The sequence below is a fragment of the Trematomus bernacchii genome, unplaced genomic scaffold (assembly GCF_902827165.1).
Source record: "Trematomus bernacchii unplaced genomic scaffold, fTreBer1.1, whole genome shotgun sequence".
Lineage (NCBI taxonomy): Eukaryota > Metazoa > Chordata > Actinopteri > Perciformes > Nototheniidae > Trematomus > Trematomus bernacchii.
Window position 1 is genome coordinate 99,483 of NW_022987669.1, and position 12,777 is coordinate 112,259.

General features: G+C 39.7%; 1 protein-coding gene across 1 annotated transcript; it reads right to left on the reverse strand.

Moving 5' to 3' along the window:
- Nucleotides 1-277: 277 nt before the first annotated feature.
- On the reverse strand, nt 278-12,002 carry LOC117487294. Its single transcript, XM_034135983.1, is given in 3 exon segments — nt 278-3,956; nt 3,958-4,775; nt 11,863-12,002. Coding segments are annotated over 3 exon segments (3,822 nt in total). The 5' UTR covers nt 11,963-12,002; the 3' UTR covers nt 278-1,052.
- Nucleotides 12,003-12,777: the final 775 nt, after the last annotated feature.

Sequence of the window (12,777 nt, forward strand, 5' to 3'; positions counted from 1 at the left end):
AGACTCACTTCTAGCAGTTTCAACATCTTTTATTTGACACTTGAGCTTACTTGTCTTTCATAAGCTTTGATAGTTCTGGGGGCGGGACACCAGGATTATGAACATTGATTTAAGAATGTTTTTTTGTGTGGAAATAAATTGCAATCATTCTACGCAACCCTTGCAATCCCCTTAAGTACCACTTGGGGTCCCTGTACCCCCAGTTGGGAACCGCTTAGGGTTGTGAGGAGCTAAATAATAAAAAATATAGCTGATGAAACTGAAAGAGAACAAGACATATTGAACAATATCTTTTATTATCACACATCAATCACATTACATTTAATAATCAAGCACTGTTGACTGTTGTTAGACTTTTGGTCAAATTTCTATTCAATTATTTACTGGCTTTTTGTATTATATGTTCAACAGTAAGCAAAAAAAGAAGACAAATACAGTAAATGCATCACATTAAGATCAACAAGTTTAATATCCACAAACTGCAAACATGAAGCTGCAACGTCTGTGCTGTCCTTTGATCAGGATGAGCATCACAGGAACAAGCTTTAACCTACTGAAGACAAATAAAACCTTCAATTTAATCATGTGAATCAAGACAGCATTTGTGTTACCGCAAACATCTTCAAGACAAGTTACATAACTGTGGAAGTCCAAAACCTTGTCTTGAAACTTAAATGTTTGGCATATAATGAAAATGTATTATACATTGAAATATCTTAATAATTGATTAATAAAAATAAGAGAACAAAAGTGAGTGGTAACCGTTATAGGCACCAATACTCCAGCGGACAGAGGTCAACCAATGACTGTGTGTCAGTTAAGAAGCAGTTTTCCATAATGCAGGTCGGTGGGGGTCTTAACCTGCTGGACAACATCTCTAAAATCTAACAAAGCTTGATAATGACAAAAAGTGAGTGCTAATGCGTCATGCTAACTTTAGCATGTCAGCATTATAATTGTAATTAATGTATTATATTGTAGTAATGGTCATAACATGGCTCAGGTCTACAACAACAATTTTTTTTTAAAGAGCCTTCATGTCATTTCCCCCCCTAATATCCAAAGAAATTTGCAACACTCTTTAAGAAACCTTTCTTTTTTTGCGTCTCCTGTTTCTCTCGAGATAATTCCTCTTCCGTTTTTGTGAGTTTTTGCCGTTTGGCCACTCTGGAGATGATTGTTGCTTTTTCCCTCATCTCCTCCAAAGACCGAACACGTGCCTGGTAACCCACTTTGGCCTCAGCCTTTTCTCCTTCAATCAGCATGTCAATGTAATCTGGAGTGGTCAGAGGGTTAGGCCTCAGGGCGATCTCTTGCAGACGAGTTAAAGAGTGAGATGACTGATCCATGAGGGACACTATCATCCCTTGGAGTTGATCGATCTCCTCCTCTTGACTCTCAATCAACTCCTGAACAGTCATCTTTTCTTTCGCAGCTTTATTGTACTTGACTTTAAGCTCTTCCAGTGTCTGGCTCTCTTTGACTTGTACATAGTCCCAGCTGTATGTCTGGTTGAAATGCACACTCCAAATGCATTTTCCAGGGCAGACAGTGCACCTCCCAGAACTATCCATCGACGCACAGCCACGTTTTTGACTATCGTCCGGTATCATACACGGGTAGTGGCAGGTAATGGAACAGTTCTGGCAGTTGGTAATGTACTCTCCTTTCTTTGTGAGCAGTTTTTTGACTGGCTTAATAACATCCACCTCAATCACAAAGTTTTCATTTGAAGTCATGGCTGTTTCATGCTCTTTAATCTTTTCTTTGGTTGTCTTGATTTGTTCGAGTTTTGCTAATCCAGCTTTAACTTGCGGTTGCAAACCTTCAACGGCCGCTTCAAGATGCCTCCGTTCTTTTAGAACCTCTTGGGTCATGAGCAAGCTTTTGGTTGTCAGTTTAGTCAAAGCAGTGAAGAACTTCTCCATACTTTTGATGCCCATCTTCCAAAACATTTCGTCAAAGTCATCATCATCCTCATCATCCTCTTCAGAATTCTCATCAGAGGTCCGATCACTGCTGCTTCTGTTATCTGCAAACAACGCTGAGTTGTTGAATTTGAAGTGAACTGGAAGCCCTAGGTCATTTTTTGGACATGGAACCCTAGAGTTGTTTATTGCCTCAAGAACAGTTGGCTGCTTGCCATCTGCAAAGGTGACCAGCATCTGAATATTCTCTGCCACGTCTTTGCCAAAGATGGAGAGCACAGAGTCAAACACATATCGTTGTGTGGCTGTTAGTCGGGCAAGAGAGGCCTGGGTGACAAAACACACAGCATCAATCTCACTGACTCCATTCACAGAAGTGAAAAGCCTCCTGATTTGCTCTGTGATCTCTTTGTCTCTTCCTATTCCTCTTGTATCTCCAAAACCTGGAGTATCAACAATGGTCAGAGAGAAAGGGATTTTAAAGCCCTCTTGGTGGTTGATGTTGTACACAGTGACTTCAGAGGTCTGGCTCTCAGCTTGAGATCTCGACTGACCCTCATCAATTAACTTGAATCTGAAATTGTCCTTCCACTCTACACCAACTACGTAGTTGATGAGTCCATTGATCAGAGTGGATTTACCAGCCCCGGTTGCTCCGAGAATCATTATTGTGCGATTTTGCCTCATGCTTTCTTTGCCAAAGGTGTACCCTCGGCATCCATCAACATCCATATCTTCTTCTGTCAGAGGCAGTTTGTAAACTGAGGGAGATTCAGAGTTGATCCTTTTGCTTTTACTTTTGAGGAATTCGGCAAGACGTGCAAATTCACGTTTAGTTGTGCGGACATTAACAGCAATGCTTTCTTTGCTTCTTCCAGCTGCACCACAATCACACCTGACCCTGACAGCGTATTCTGTCTCTGGCTGAAGTCCTGAAATGATCGCCTTCTCAGCTCTCACCATAATTTGCTCCCAGTGGAGATCTTCCTCTTTCACCTGTTGGTCTGGTTTGGCGTACTCCACGATGTAGCTCAAAACGTGGACATCTTGTCCGAGCTCAGCAGGTTTCTCCCAGCTGACTGATATCTCACTTGAGTTAGATTCAACGTTGGGTTTTCCAGGAGGGCTGCAGGGTAAGGTTTTAATGGATCCACTGAGTTCATTGGCTGGCCCGGCACCTACTGGTGTCTCTGCCCTGCATCTGAACATGTACTCTGTGTTAGGACTCAGGCCGCTCACTGTGACTTCTTCAGCTTTGGATGCTGTCTTTTGTTTCCAGTCGTCCTCTCCACTGGCACGGTACTCAACAGAGTAGGAGGTGATGTCCTCTGCTCCAAATCTGGGTGGAGAAATCCTCAGTGTCACACTGTTGTGGTTTATATCACTTCCTGTTACTGTTGCAGGCTTTGAAGGCGGCTCAAAGTTCTCATTGACAGAAAGGCCGTCTGTATAAAGGTAGATGCTGGCACCTTTGTGTGTCTCGTTTGTTAAACCCACCGTCAGGAATGTGATGTTCTTGTTCTCCTTGTTGGCCTCTGCAAAATCATTGAAGAGCTTTGCTTTGTTTCTCAATGTTTCTGCTACTTCGTTTGTGAGGTACCATTGTTCCTTTTCTAAAGCTGGAGTGTGTGGATCTTGAGCGTCGTCTGGTTTGGGTGTTTGTTTAAGGTGGTTTGATAAAGTTGAGAGGTACGGTTCCTCACTTCCCAGCGAGGTGAAGACAAAACACACAGCATGCTCTGCATTGAGAATTTCTTCATGAAGATCATTTTCACGTGGAACGATCTGGGTGTTTTTCATCATGTTGGTGTACGACTTCAAAATGGATATTTCTCTCTCCTTACAGTCCATCCACTCGTTCAGGTCCTTGCTGTTGAAAGGAGAAGAACATGTCTTCCTCAGTTCCTCTGCAAGCACAGCTTCTTCTTCTCCTCCTCCTCGGATTGATGGAAGTTTCTTTGACAGGGTTTGTTGGAATTTCAGTTTGAACTCAGAGCACATCTGTTTAAAGGTTTTCAGTTTTTTTTCCAATCTGTGGGAACTGCTGTGCAGTTTGGGTTCTCAGTGCATCATTGCACCTCATTTCCAGGTCACTGAAGTCCTCCAGGACACTCTGAGATTCTTGAACTAATCTTATACTTATCTGACGGACAAGTTTAGCAGCAGAAGAATCTAAACATGTCAGAGGCAACAGCCAGACCTTCACTGGTACTGCGTTTTCCCCGTTGGCTCCCAGCAGCTTTGGCAGACTTTGGTACACCTCTACTGCATCCTGAAAGGACACAGGATTTTTTTCAAGTGAAAAGTCTCCATGGAATTTGCAGGAGAATGTTTCTACATTTGCTTTGTCCTTGTCTTCCATTTTCAGCGAGCCTTCGCCCTCTATTGAAAGGCAGGGGATTTTCTTGATCATCACCTTCAAGTTTCCCTGAATGTCTTGATGGTTCTCGCTGACAGACACCTCACGGTCAAAGACAAAGAAGGCTTGTGCCCCATAAAGGATACCTGTGACTACATGTGTTGCTATTCCTTCATCAAAGACATATGGATACTTAACATTGCCTCTTCCAAGATGTTTCATGGACAGTTCATGGAACTTTGTGGTAGTTTTGTACTTTAGTGTTACTCTGGCCTGATTTTTGGAAGTCTTGCTATCGTTGAGATATTTGGCTGATCCTTCAACCTCTACCAGTCCACCCAAGAAACTTGCTTTCAGAGAGGCTTCAACCTCAAGTGCTGAAGATTTATCCTCAATTGATTCAGATGCCACCATCTCAAAGTCACTGCTAGGTTTTGGTCTTTCTCTTGTATCTTTTTCCAGGTCATCACAGTTCCACAGTGTCAGGCCTGTCCAAAAAAAAAATGAAGATATTAATCTGCCTTTGATTGCATGATAGTAAGGCTAAGCTGTTTGACACACAATTAGAGAAACACCAAGACAACATATTAATTTCTCACAAGCTTAGTTCTTAAAAATGATAAAGTAATAACTGAAGGTGAAATTAGTATCAATGAGGAAAAAGATAATGATAGCCTCGGTACTGTGTTTACCCACACTCAAATGAAGATTTTAGTCTATTGATGTGACTAATGTTGAATGTGATTAAAGTGAACCATTACATAAATGAATCTGGAACTTTCTGGCAATGTTAGCTGGCTGTAGGATCTGCGACCAACTGGCCTAAAGAACACTCATAAACACACTGTTTTCCCTGAAATTATACGCCAACAATTAAGACTAAATATCCATTCCAATAGTTCACCAATTGGTTAGTTAAAATGTCTAAAATAACAACAGGACATTCGAGCTGCTTAGTTAATCTGCTTGTAACAAACAGTTATAGTGTTTTATGAGGAAATCTGTTAACCATATACTGCTACTTCTCTACCCTACAAGCACAAAAGATTCCACCATGGTTAGGGTAATCTTGTTTTTCCTTTTAACCAGCCATTTTTATAAACTTTTGGCGGTGTCTATGTTTTGCATACCAGCAACTACAAGATGTCAGCCTGACTGCTCCTATTACTACTCAAAAAAATAATCCTAAAATCTGAATATTGGCAAAACTAGAATGTAGCCTATAACTTAAATCAGAAATATCACAATCACAGGTTTCCTTATTGCACAGTAGCAAGGCTAACAGAGAGTAATATGAACCTAAATCTGGGCCAGAAGTTATGATCATCAAAGAAAAAAAGAAAAGAAATGTAAAGTTCAAGTTTTGATCCCAAACAGTTAATAATGCAATGATTTATTCAAACAAAGAATAAGCATTTACATTTTTTTCAGGTTGAATTTTGGTTTCAGGTTATTTTGATTCACTTTTAGTTATATTATGTTATTTGAGTAATTTTTTCAGTTTTTTTAACTCAACACTTTTTATACACAATACTCCCGTGATTGGCAGTAAAACAAAACTGATGCCAGTGACAAGGTTCTATTTAGCGAGCTGTTTTTGATCGCACTTGGCAACAATCGTGGTATAAGAGCAATGAACTGTGCTAGATTGTGAAGTTCGTGAAAGCACTTTAAGCATGGATTACCCCCACTTCCATATAGCAGCCCTATTGTGAGCTTGCAATAGCATGCACTCCACCAGGACAACCTGCCGGCACCATGGCTGGCACTAGCGCACAGAGAAGAAATGTTAGCTATATTACATAGCTCCCACTCGCTAAATAGAACCATGTCAATGCAGGGCTCGACAGTAACGGTTGCCAGGTTGCCATTGGCAACCATTCAGAAACAATTTCAACCATTTCTTGGCCTTTGGTTGGCAACCAGTTTTAACATAAATAAATAAGCACAGCAAACAGCAAAATGTGGACCCCAAAATAGATAAATGTTAATTATTTGTTGTATTAAGAGTGATATTTAATTATTGTTGTGACCAGTCGGAACCTGATACTTAAGTTGCATGTGCATTGGTGTGATTACGGAGCCAGAAAGCGATGCAAGTTTACTTGCGTGCGCGGTGTGCCGTGTGTTTGTTTTACAAAAAATGGCGAAGCAAATTAAGTTGTTTGACTGAGGGGTAAACAGTTTGGCCAACTCGTCAACATCTCAAACGAATGTTGAAAATGATTCAACTGATAAAGCGCAAGGTGAACCCGAACGAAAAGCAAAGAGGACATTTGTAAAGTCTTGGGAGGCAAAATATAAGGCGTTATTTTTGTGCCTCTATCCTGAGCACGCAATGAAACATTTTGACCACAGAAAAATGTATTTTGCAAGCACATCAATTATATTTTGAAGAGAAATTGACTCTCAAGCCCTGTCACAAACTCCTGCACACTCTCTCCCTCGCTCAACCCCTCCACCCTGTGGGTGCGCGCTCAAGTTTGCCTTCGGGCTCGCTCAAGTTGGCAAAGCGTTACAAATGTGCCACAAAACCAACCAAATCGGAGAACTCGAGAAGGTCAATTCTGATTGGCTGTTTCGTCTCCAATAATATCTTCTATCTGAGGTACGGAAAGAGAGGGATTTTAGGTTGCCAACTAGTTTGGCCAGACTAATACATTTTGAATGTTAAATAAATGAAAACCATTCACAGTTAAGAATTAGATATTAATTATTAATGCCACAAATGATTGCATACAATTACAGTTTCTTATTTCTCCAGTATGATAGCTGTCACACAGAAGTTAAATCAATGTCTCACTTATTCTAAGAAGAAATACTTTTAGTTGGTTGAGTACATTCTGTTCCGTTGTCCATTCACTTCCGGTAAAAGTTCCTTCAAAATAAGAGTCCCGATCTTATTACTACCAAAATAAAAGTGCAAAACGAAAACTTTACCATAGGAAAATATTGGCATAAAAATATAATCACTTCTATAAAAAGGTAACACATTTGAAATATAGTTAGACATATAAAAGGTAATTTACAGCATTAATAATTAATATCTCATTCTTAACTGTGAATGGTTTTAATTTATTTAACATTAGAAATGTATTAGTCTGGCCAATGACTTCAATGCTGAAGGGCCAATGGATCTATGGTGGGGATCAGAACATTTTAAAGGGAGACAACGGATGACCAAGAAACTAGTGACTTGCTCAATTCATTTGTGGATCTGTGAAGAACATGACAACAGCTGCACTACTGGTATTTTGTATACTAGCAATTGAGGGTGGACAAGTTTACTACCACTTTAGTTTCAAATAATTGTGTTAATTACTTATTGTAATACAGCTTTTGAACATTCTTTTGTGTCACATGTTCATTATTAAGTTGATGTATAACTGTATAGTATCTTAATTATTTAAAATATAAGGTGACTAAAAATGGCAGCCGTATTTTCAGTTTTGGCAACCAAAAGCTGATGCCTGTTTGCCAGCCTGGCAACCACTTTTAAAAGTTAGCGTTGAGCCCTGCACTGGCATCAGTTTTTTGACTGCCAATCACGGGTGTAGGAGGAGCCATTTTATGGGTGTTGTTGGTATGTCAGTTTACCTTATTTATATTTATAGTGCAATATTATTTTTTAACACTTGGTGGCGGGGTTTAGCTGCACCGGGTGTATAAAGGGGGTCACAGGTGACTGGAAGAGCGAGGACACAGGAGGAAGAGCATACCGATCTAACCAGCCCATGAACTGCCCAGCAGATGCTCAAGATACAACAACCATCCAGTCAGTAATTAAACCTTGGTAATGTAAACTCTATATAAACTTCACTCCGGAATGCATCTGTTATGTGTCTGCGTCTGGATCACTCATTCTTCTGTGAAGTAATGGCAAAACAAATAATGCCCCTTTCACACCAACGCGTTTTCAGCGCCGGCTCGGAGCTAGAGCCTGAAAAGTACCGTTTTTTCCTGTTCACACCGTAGCGGCGCCGCGTCATAGAGTGGCGAAGTCACGCCCACTTACTTCCGGGTAATGGGACCTTATTTCGGAAAAATTATGCATTGAAGTCAATGGGGAGAGAAAACTTATCTTTCGATCCCGTTTGAATTGTGCCATGAATTACACATATGATGTTTGTCAATCTTAAAAAATCATTTCCATGTCAAAAAAGTCACAGTTCGTAAAACTGTTGAAATATAAGACTATGAAAAATACGTAACTAGAAAGACTACAAATCCCAGAGTCGCGTAAGTGATGTCACAATTGTTTTCCTCCACTAAGATCGCGCTGGCTAAGATAAGATAACTTTAACAAGATGCCTGTGTGCTTAGTACCAGGTTGTTATTATACCAGCAATGGGTCTTGCTCGTTCTTTCGCCTACCGTCTTCCCGACTTTATATATACAGTCTATGTTCCCGTCTGATGAAAGGACCAGGAGTACTCTGGATCATGCTAGCTAGTAGCTAGCACGTTAGTTAGCATTACAGCCTTGTCATTTTTATTAGCCTTAACATGAAGTAACATTAAGTAACCCAAATGTTAAACAGTAAGAGTAGTAGTCATATTTCGTGAACCCTTTGAAGAGTACTGTCACCGGTGTGATCATTCTATAATACACAATTTAAGCCCGGGGGAGAAATGCTAACGCTAACGCTAGCGATCTTCTCTACTTCATGCTATCTGCACAAATGGTTGACATTAAACATTAAAACGACCAGGCAGTTCAGAGAGAATCAAAGGAAGGCAGGCAGGCAGCTTTGCATGACATTCTTCAGGACGTGTTTCATTGTGGTAATAGTGAGGGAAGTCAATCGTTTTGTTGACAAGACAGTAGTGACGGCCATCTTGGTGACGTGTGTTGTTGACCAGAGATGTAGTTCATTGAGCGTTTCACACAAACAAATGTGTTACTTCACAGTTTTACGACACATTTTTTTTTTTTTGACTTGCAAAATTATCTTTTAAATTGACAAACATCATATGTGTAATTCGTGGCACAATTCAAACGGGATCGAAAGATAATCTTTCTCTCTCCATTGACTTCAATACATCATTTTTCCGAAATAAGGTCCCATGGAGGTCCACCGGAAGGGGAGGGACTTCGCCACTCTATAGCTCCGGAATGCGGTTCACTTCCAGCTCCAAAAAATTGTCGGTCTAGAAGCAGGAGCTTCGGAGCTATGACGCGGCGTCGCTTACGTATCTCTTACGTCGAGGCGTGCAGGAAACTAAACCCACCTCCCCTGAACATGGGTCGACTGAAGAGTCTCGTCATGCCTGCCTACAAGCAGTAGCGCTGAGCAAAGTGACTAGAAGGCAACCACACACTTATAAAAAAAAACACACTTTATAAAGTCAGGCAACACTAACCAGGCTTCGTGTGATTCTGTTTATTTGTACCTTACTTTGACCATCCGTTCGCTGTTATTGATCATTGTGGAGAGCAGGCAGACGTTTTGTTTGTTATTATAGCAGCTATCGGATGGAATCAATACATGGGCTGCACAGGTTGTCATGTCCGACTATCACAAGTAGAATCATAGTGAAAAATACGCCGGTAAAATGTGCCTGTAGAAAACGGCTTAGCAAGTAGTCAGTTTAGCTTCGGTTGCTATGCTAACATCACCCATGTTATACCAGAGAAACTTTCATAACAGCGTTGTGATGCCAAACAGCGTCAATTCAGACTGACACACATTCACTGAAGGGGAACTGGGGATATGTATCAGCTGCTTGTGTGACAGTCAGACAGTGAATACTTTAGAGCCGTGTGAGCTAACCCGGAGCTAACGGGAGAATACACTCCCGTGGAAGAGCAGCCAGCACTGCAGCGGTCGCTAAATGAAACACATTAATAAACAATGAACCACGGCACTCTGGAGAAAAGTATAAGGTTGGAGAAGTCGTTATTTAATTTAATCTGGCTTCGTATGATTAAAAGCAACACGATCATCGACCCAACGCAGTCCCCCGTTGTTGTTGTTGTTGTGAGCTCCGTTGGGGAGCAAATCAGCGATGTAAACGGTGACGTCATGACGCAGCAGCGGCAGCTCTGGGCGGTGTGAACAGAGCGGGAGCTGAAAAGGGAAACCGGAGCTGAACCAGAAAAGCTCTAGCTCGGAGCTAGAAAGGGAAAAGCGCTGGTGTGAAAGCCGCATAATAGGCCATTGGAACAACAAAGTTGCCATTACAACAGGAGTATTGTGTATAGAAAGTGTTGAGTAATATTTCTACCAGTATATACAATTCCTGAAGGCAACATGACTGCTGAATCTGAAAAAAAGAATGACTCAAATATCAAAATGAAAATGATATATGAAAACAATACTTTGTAAAAGAAAAATGCTCGACTGAATTACAATTATATTCAACCTGAAAAGGACTTTTCAAATACTTTTCATAGTTCAGGATCTGAACTTTCAAATACATTATATTTCGAATGATCAACACTTTTGGCCCCTATTTAGCTCCATAAAGTAACAGCTCTATATATAGCTATCCTTAAATAGCAACCAATTTATGATCAATACAATCAATACAATTCTTATTTCTCAAAATTCAGCTGCTTCCCTCAACCATCTGCAATCACATCAGATATATATTTAGACTGCTTTTTTCCCCCATATGACTTCCCCAAGGAAAATGTAAGGATTTCTTATTCCTAAACCATCACATTGTCTCTAACCCAACCCAACCAGGGCAGTTATATCCTTAATTAGCCCTTTACTAAATATGATCAATATGTCTTTTATGTAGCACAGTCTTATAAAGTAACTGTAATTAAATCTCTTTTTTAAATACTTTATTTAATCATCAGTAAATGCGTTTCTGTACTTTCTTGTTAGATCTTAGTCCTGCATTCAACATCATTGACCATCACGTCCGATAACTGAGAATTGAACATTTCATTGCTATTAAAGGAACAACAAAAATCTGTGTTTTTTATCTGAGCAACCTCAATTCTGTTATTATGATTAACTTATATGCTACCTTTAAGCAATTTCTATAAAAAACAATTCATTTTCAGTTATGCAGATGATACTTTATTATTTGTATAGAGTTAACTAAACTTCAAGCCTTTTCTAAAGATATAGTTACTCTATGCCTTGGTCTCCAACACCATGGTCCAGAGTCAGGGAGTTTTGTTAAGAATATGCACTTTAACTATCACATTAACTTTGCAGTCAGACATCCGGTCTCAAAAAGATACATTCAAAATTACCATGCATTTGTACATGCTGGCCTGGATTCATGTAATTATTTATTATCAGGCCATCCCATTAGTTCTCTTAAAACTCGACAGTTGAACCAGAATGCAAAATCTGGGAAAACAGATCATATTTCCTCAATATTCTCTACACTGGCTCCCTGTACAACACAGAATAGAATTCCAAATCCTTCAGCTCGCTCAAAAGTCATGTAATGATCATGGGATGATTTGCAGTTTTGTTTTTTCTAGAATGGAGCTTCAGCAAGTTCAGAAACAATTAGCATTTTTTACAAGTAGGTTCCCATACCTGAATATTTGGATTAAGTTTTATGCAGTTTTAGCTGTTCAGTAACTTTACATGTGGATCCTTACCAGGGACGAGTGAATCCTGCCGGCAGTCGTACAGCATCCCGAGGCTGAATGGCCGGCCGAGTGACGCCACTTCTATTGTTCTGCTTGCTTGAGGGTCCATCTCTTATTCTTGAATAGAAAACAGAATGTATGTATATTTAAACTGTGAGGCATTTGTGTTCTTGTATAGTTTGCACGAAAGACAAGCTCTTCTGACGGTAAAAGTATAACAGAATATTCCCTTTTTGGGTAAATGTACCAATGTAAGGGGGTCTAATAAACATCTGATAATCCAATGTCAAACCAAACCAAAAAAGTGTCCTAATCACCTTTTATGCAAAGTGACTTGTAATGACCTTGTCTTCCTCTCCTGTTCCAGTGTTAATTTTGGCAGCTATTTTTGATTTAGTATTTAGACGAAAATGGTTATTAGTTTTAGTCACATTTCAGTCATTTCTATCCTTCATAGTTTTAGTCTAGTTTTAGTCGACGACAACTCAAAACGTTTTAGTCCAGTTTTAGTCGATGAAAAATCATTACATTTTAGTCAACTTTTCGTCAAAATGTTTTCTCTCTTTAAACTAATTCAAATACAGGTATCTGAAAGTGGAATCAAGGTGACAGCATCAAGTGTTGAAATTCGTAAAGCAACATTTCACTCTCTTAACACTTTACTTGTGTAATATCTAGGGATGAGTATCGTTAAGGTTTTTAACACAAAAGTCAAAGTCAAAGTCAAAGTCAGCTTTATTGTCAATAATTCTACATGTGTTATACATGCAGAAATATCGAAATATCGTTTCCCGCAGTCCTACAGTGTGACATATATACATAAAACAAAAAACAAAAAGGGCCTACTACTACTCTTATCGATACAGTACTTTAATGGTATTCTTATATGTACTTTTTGTTATGTTTTAAAGTGAAAAACTAAAC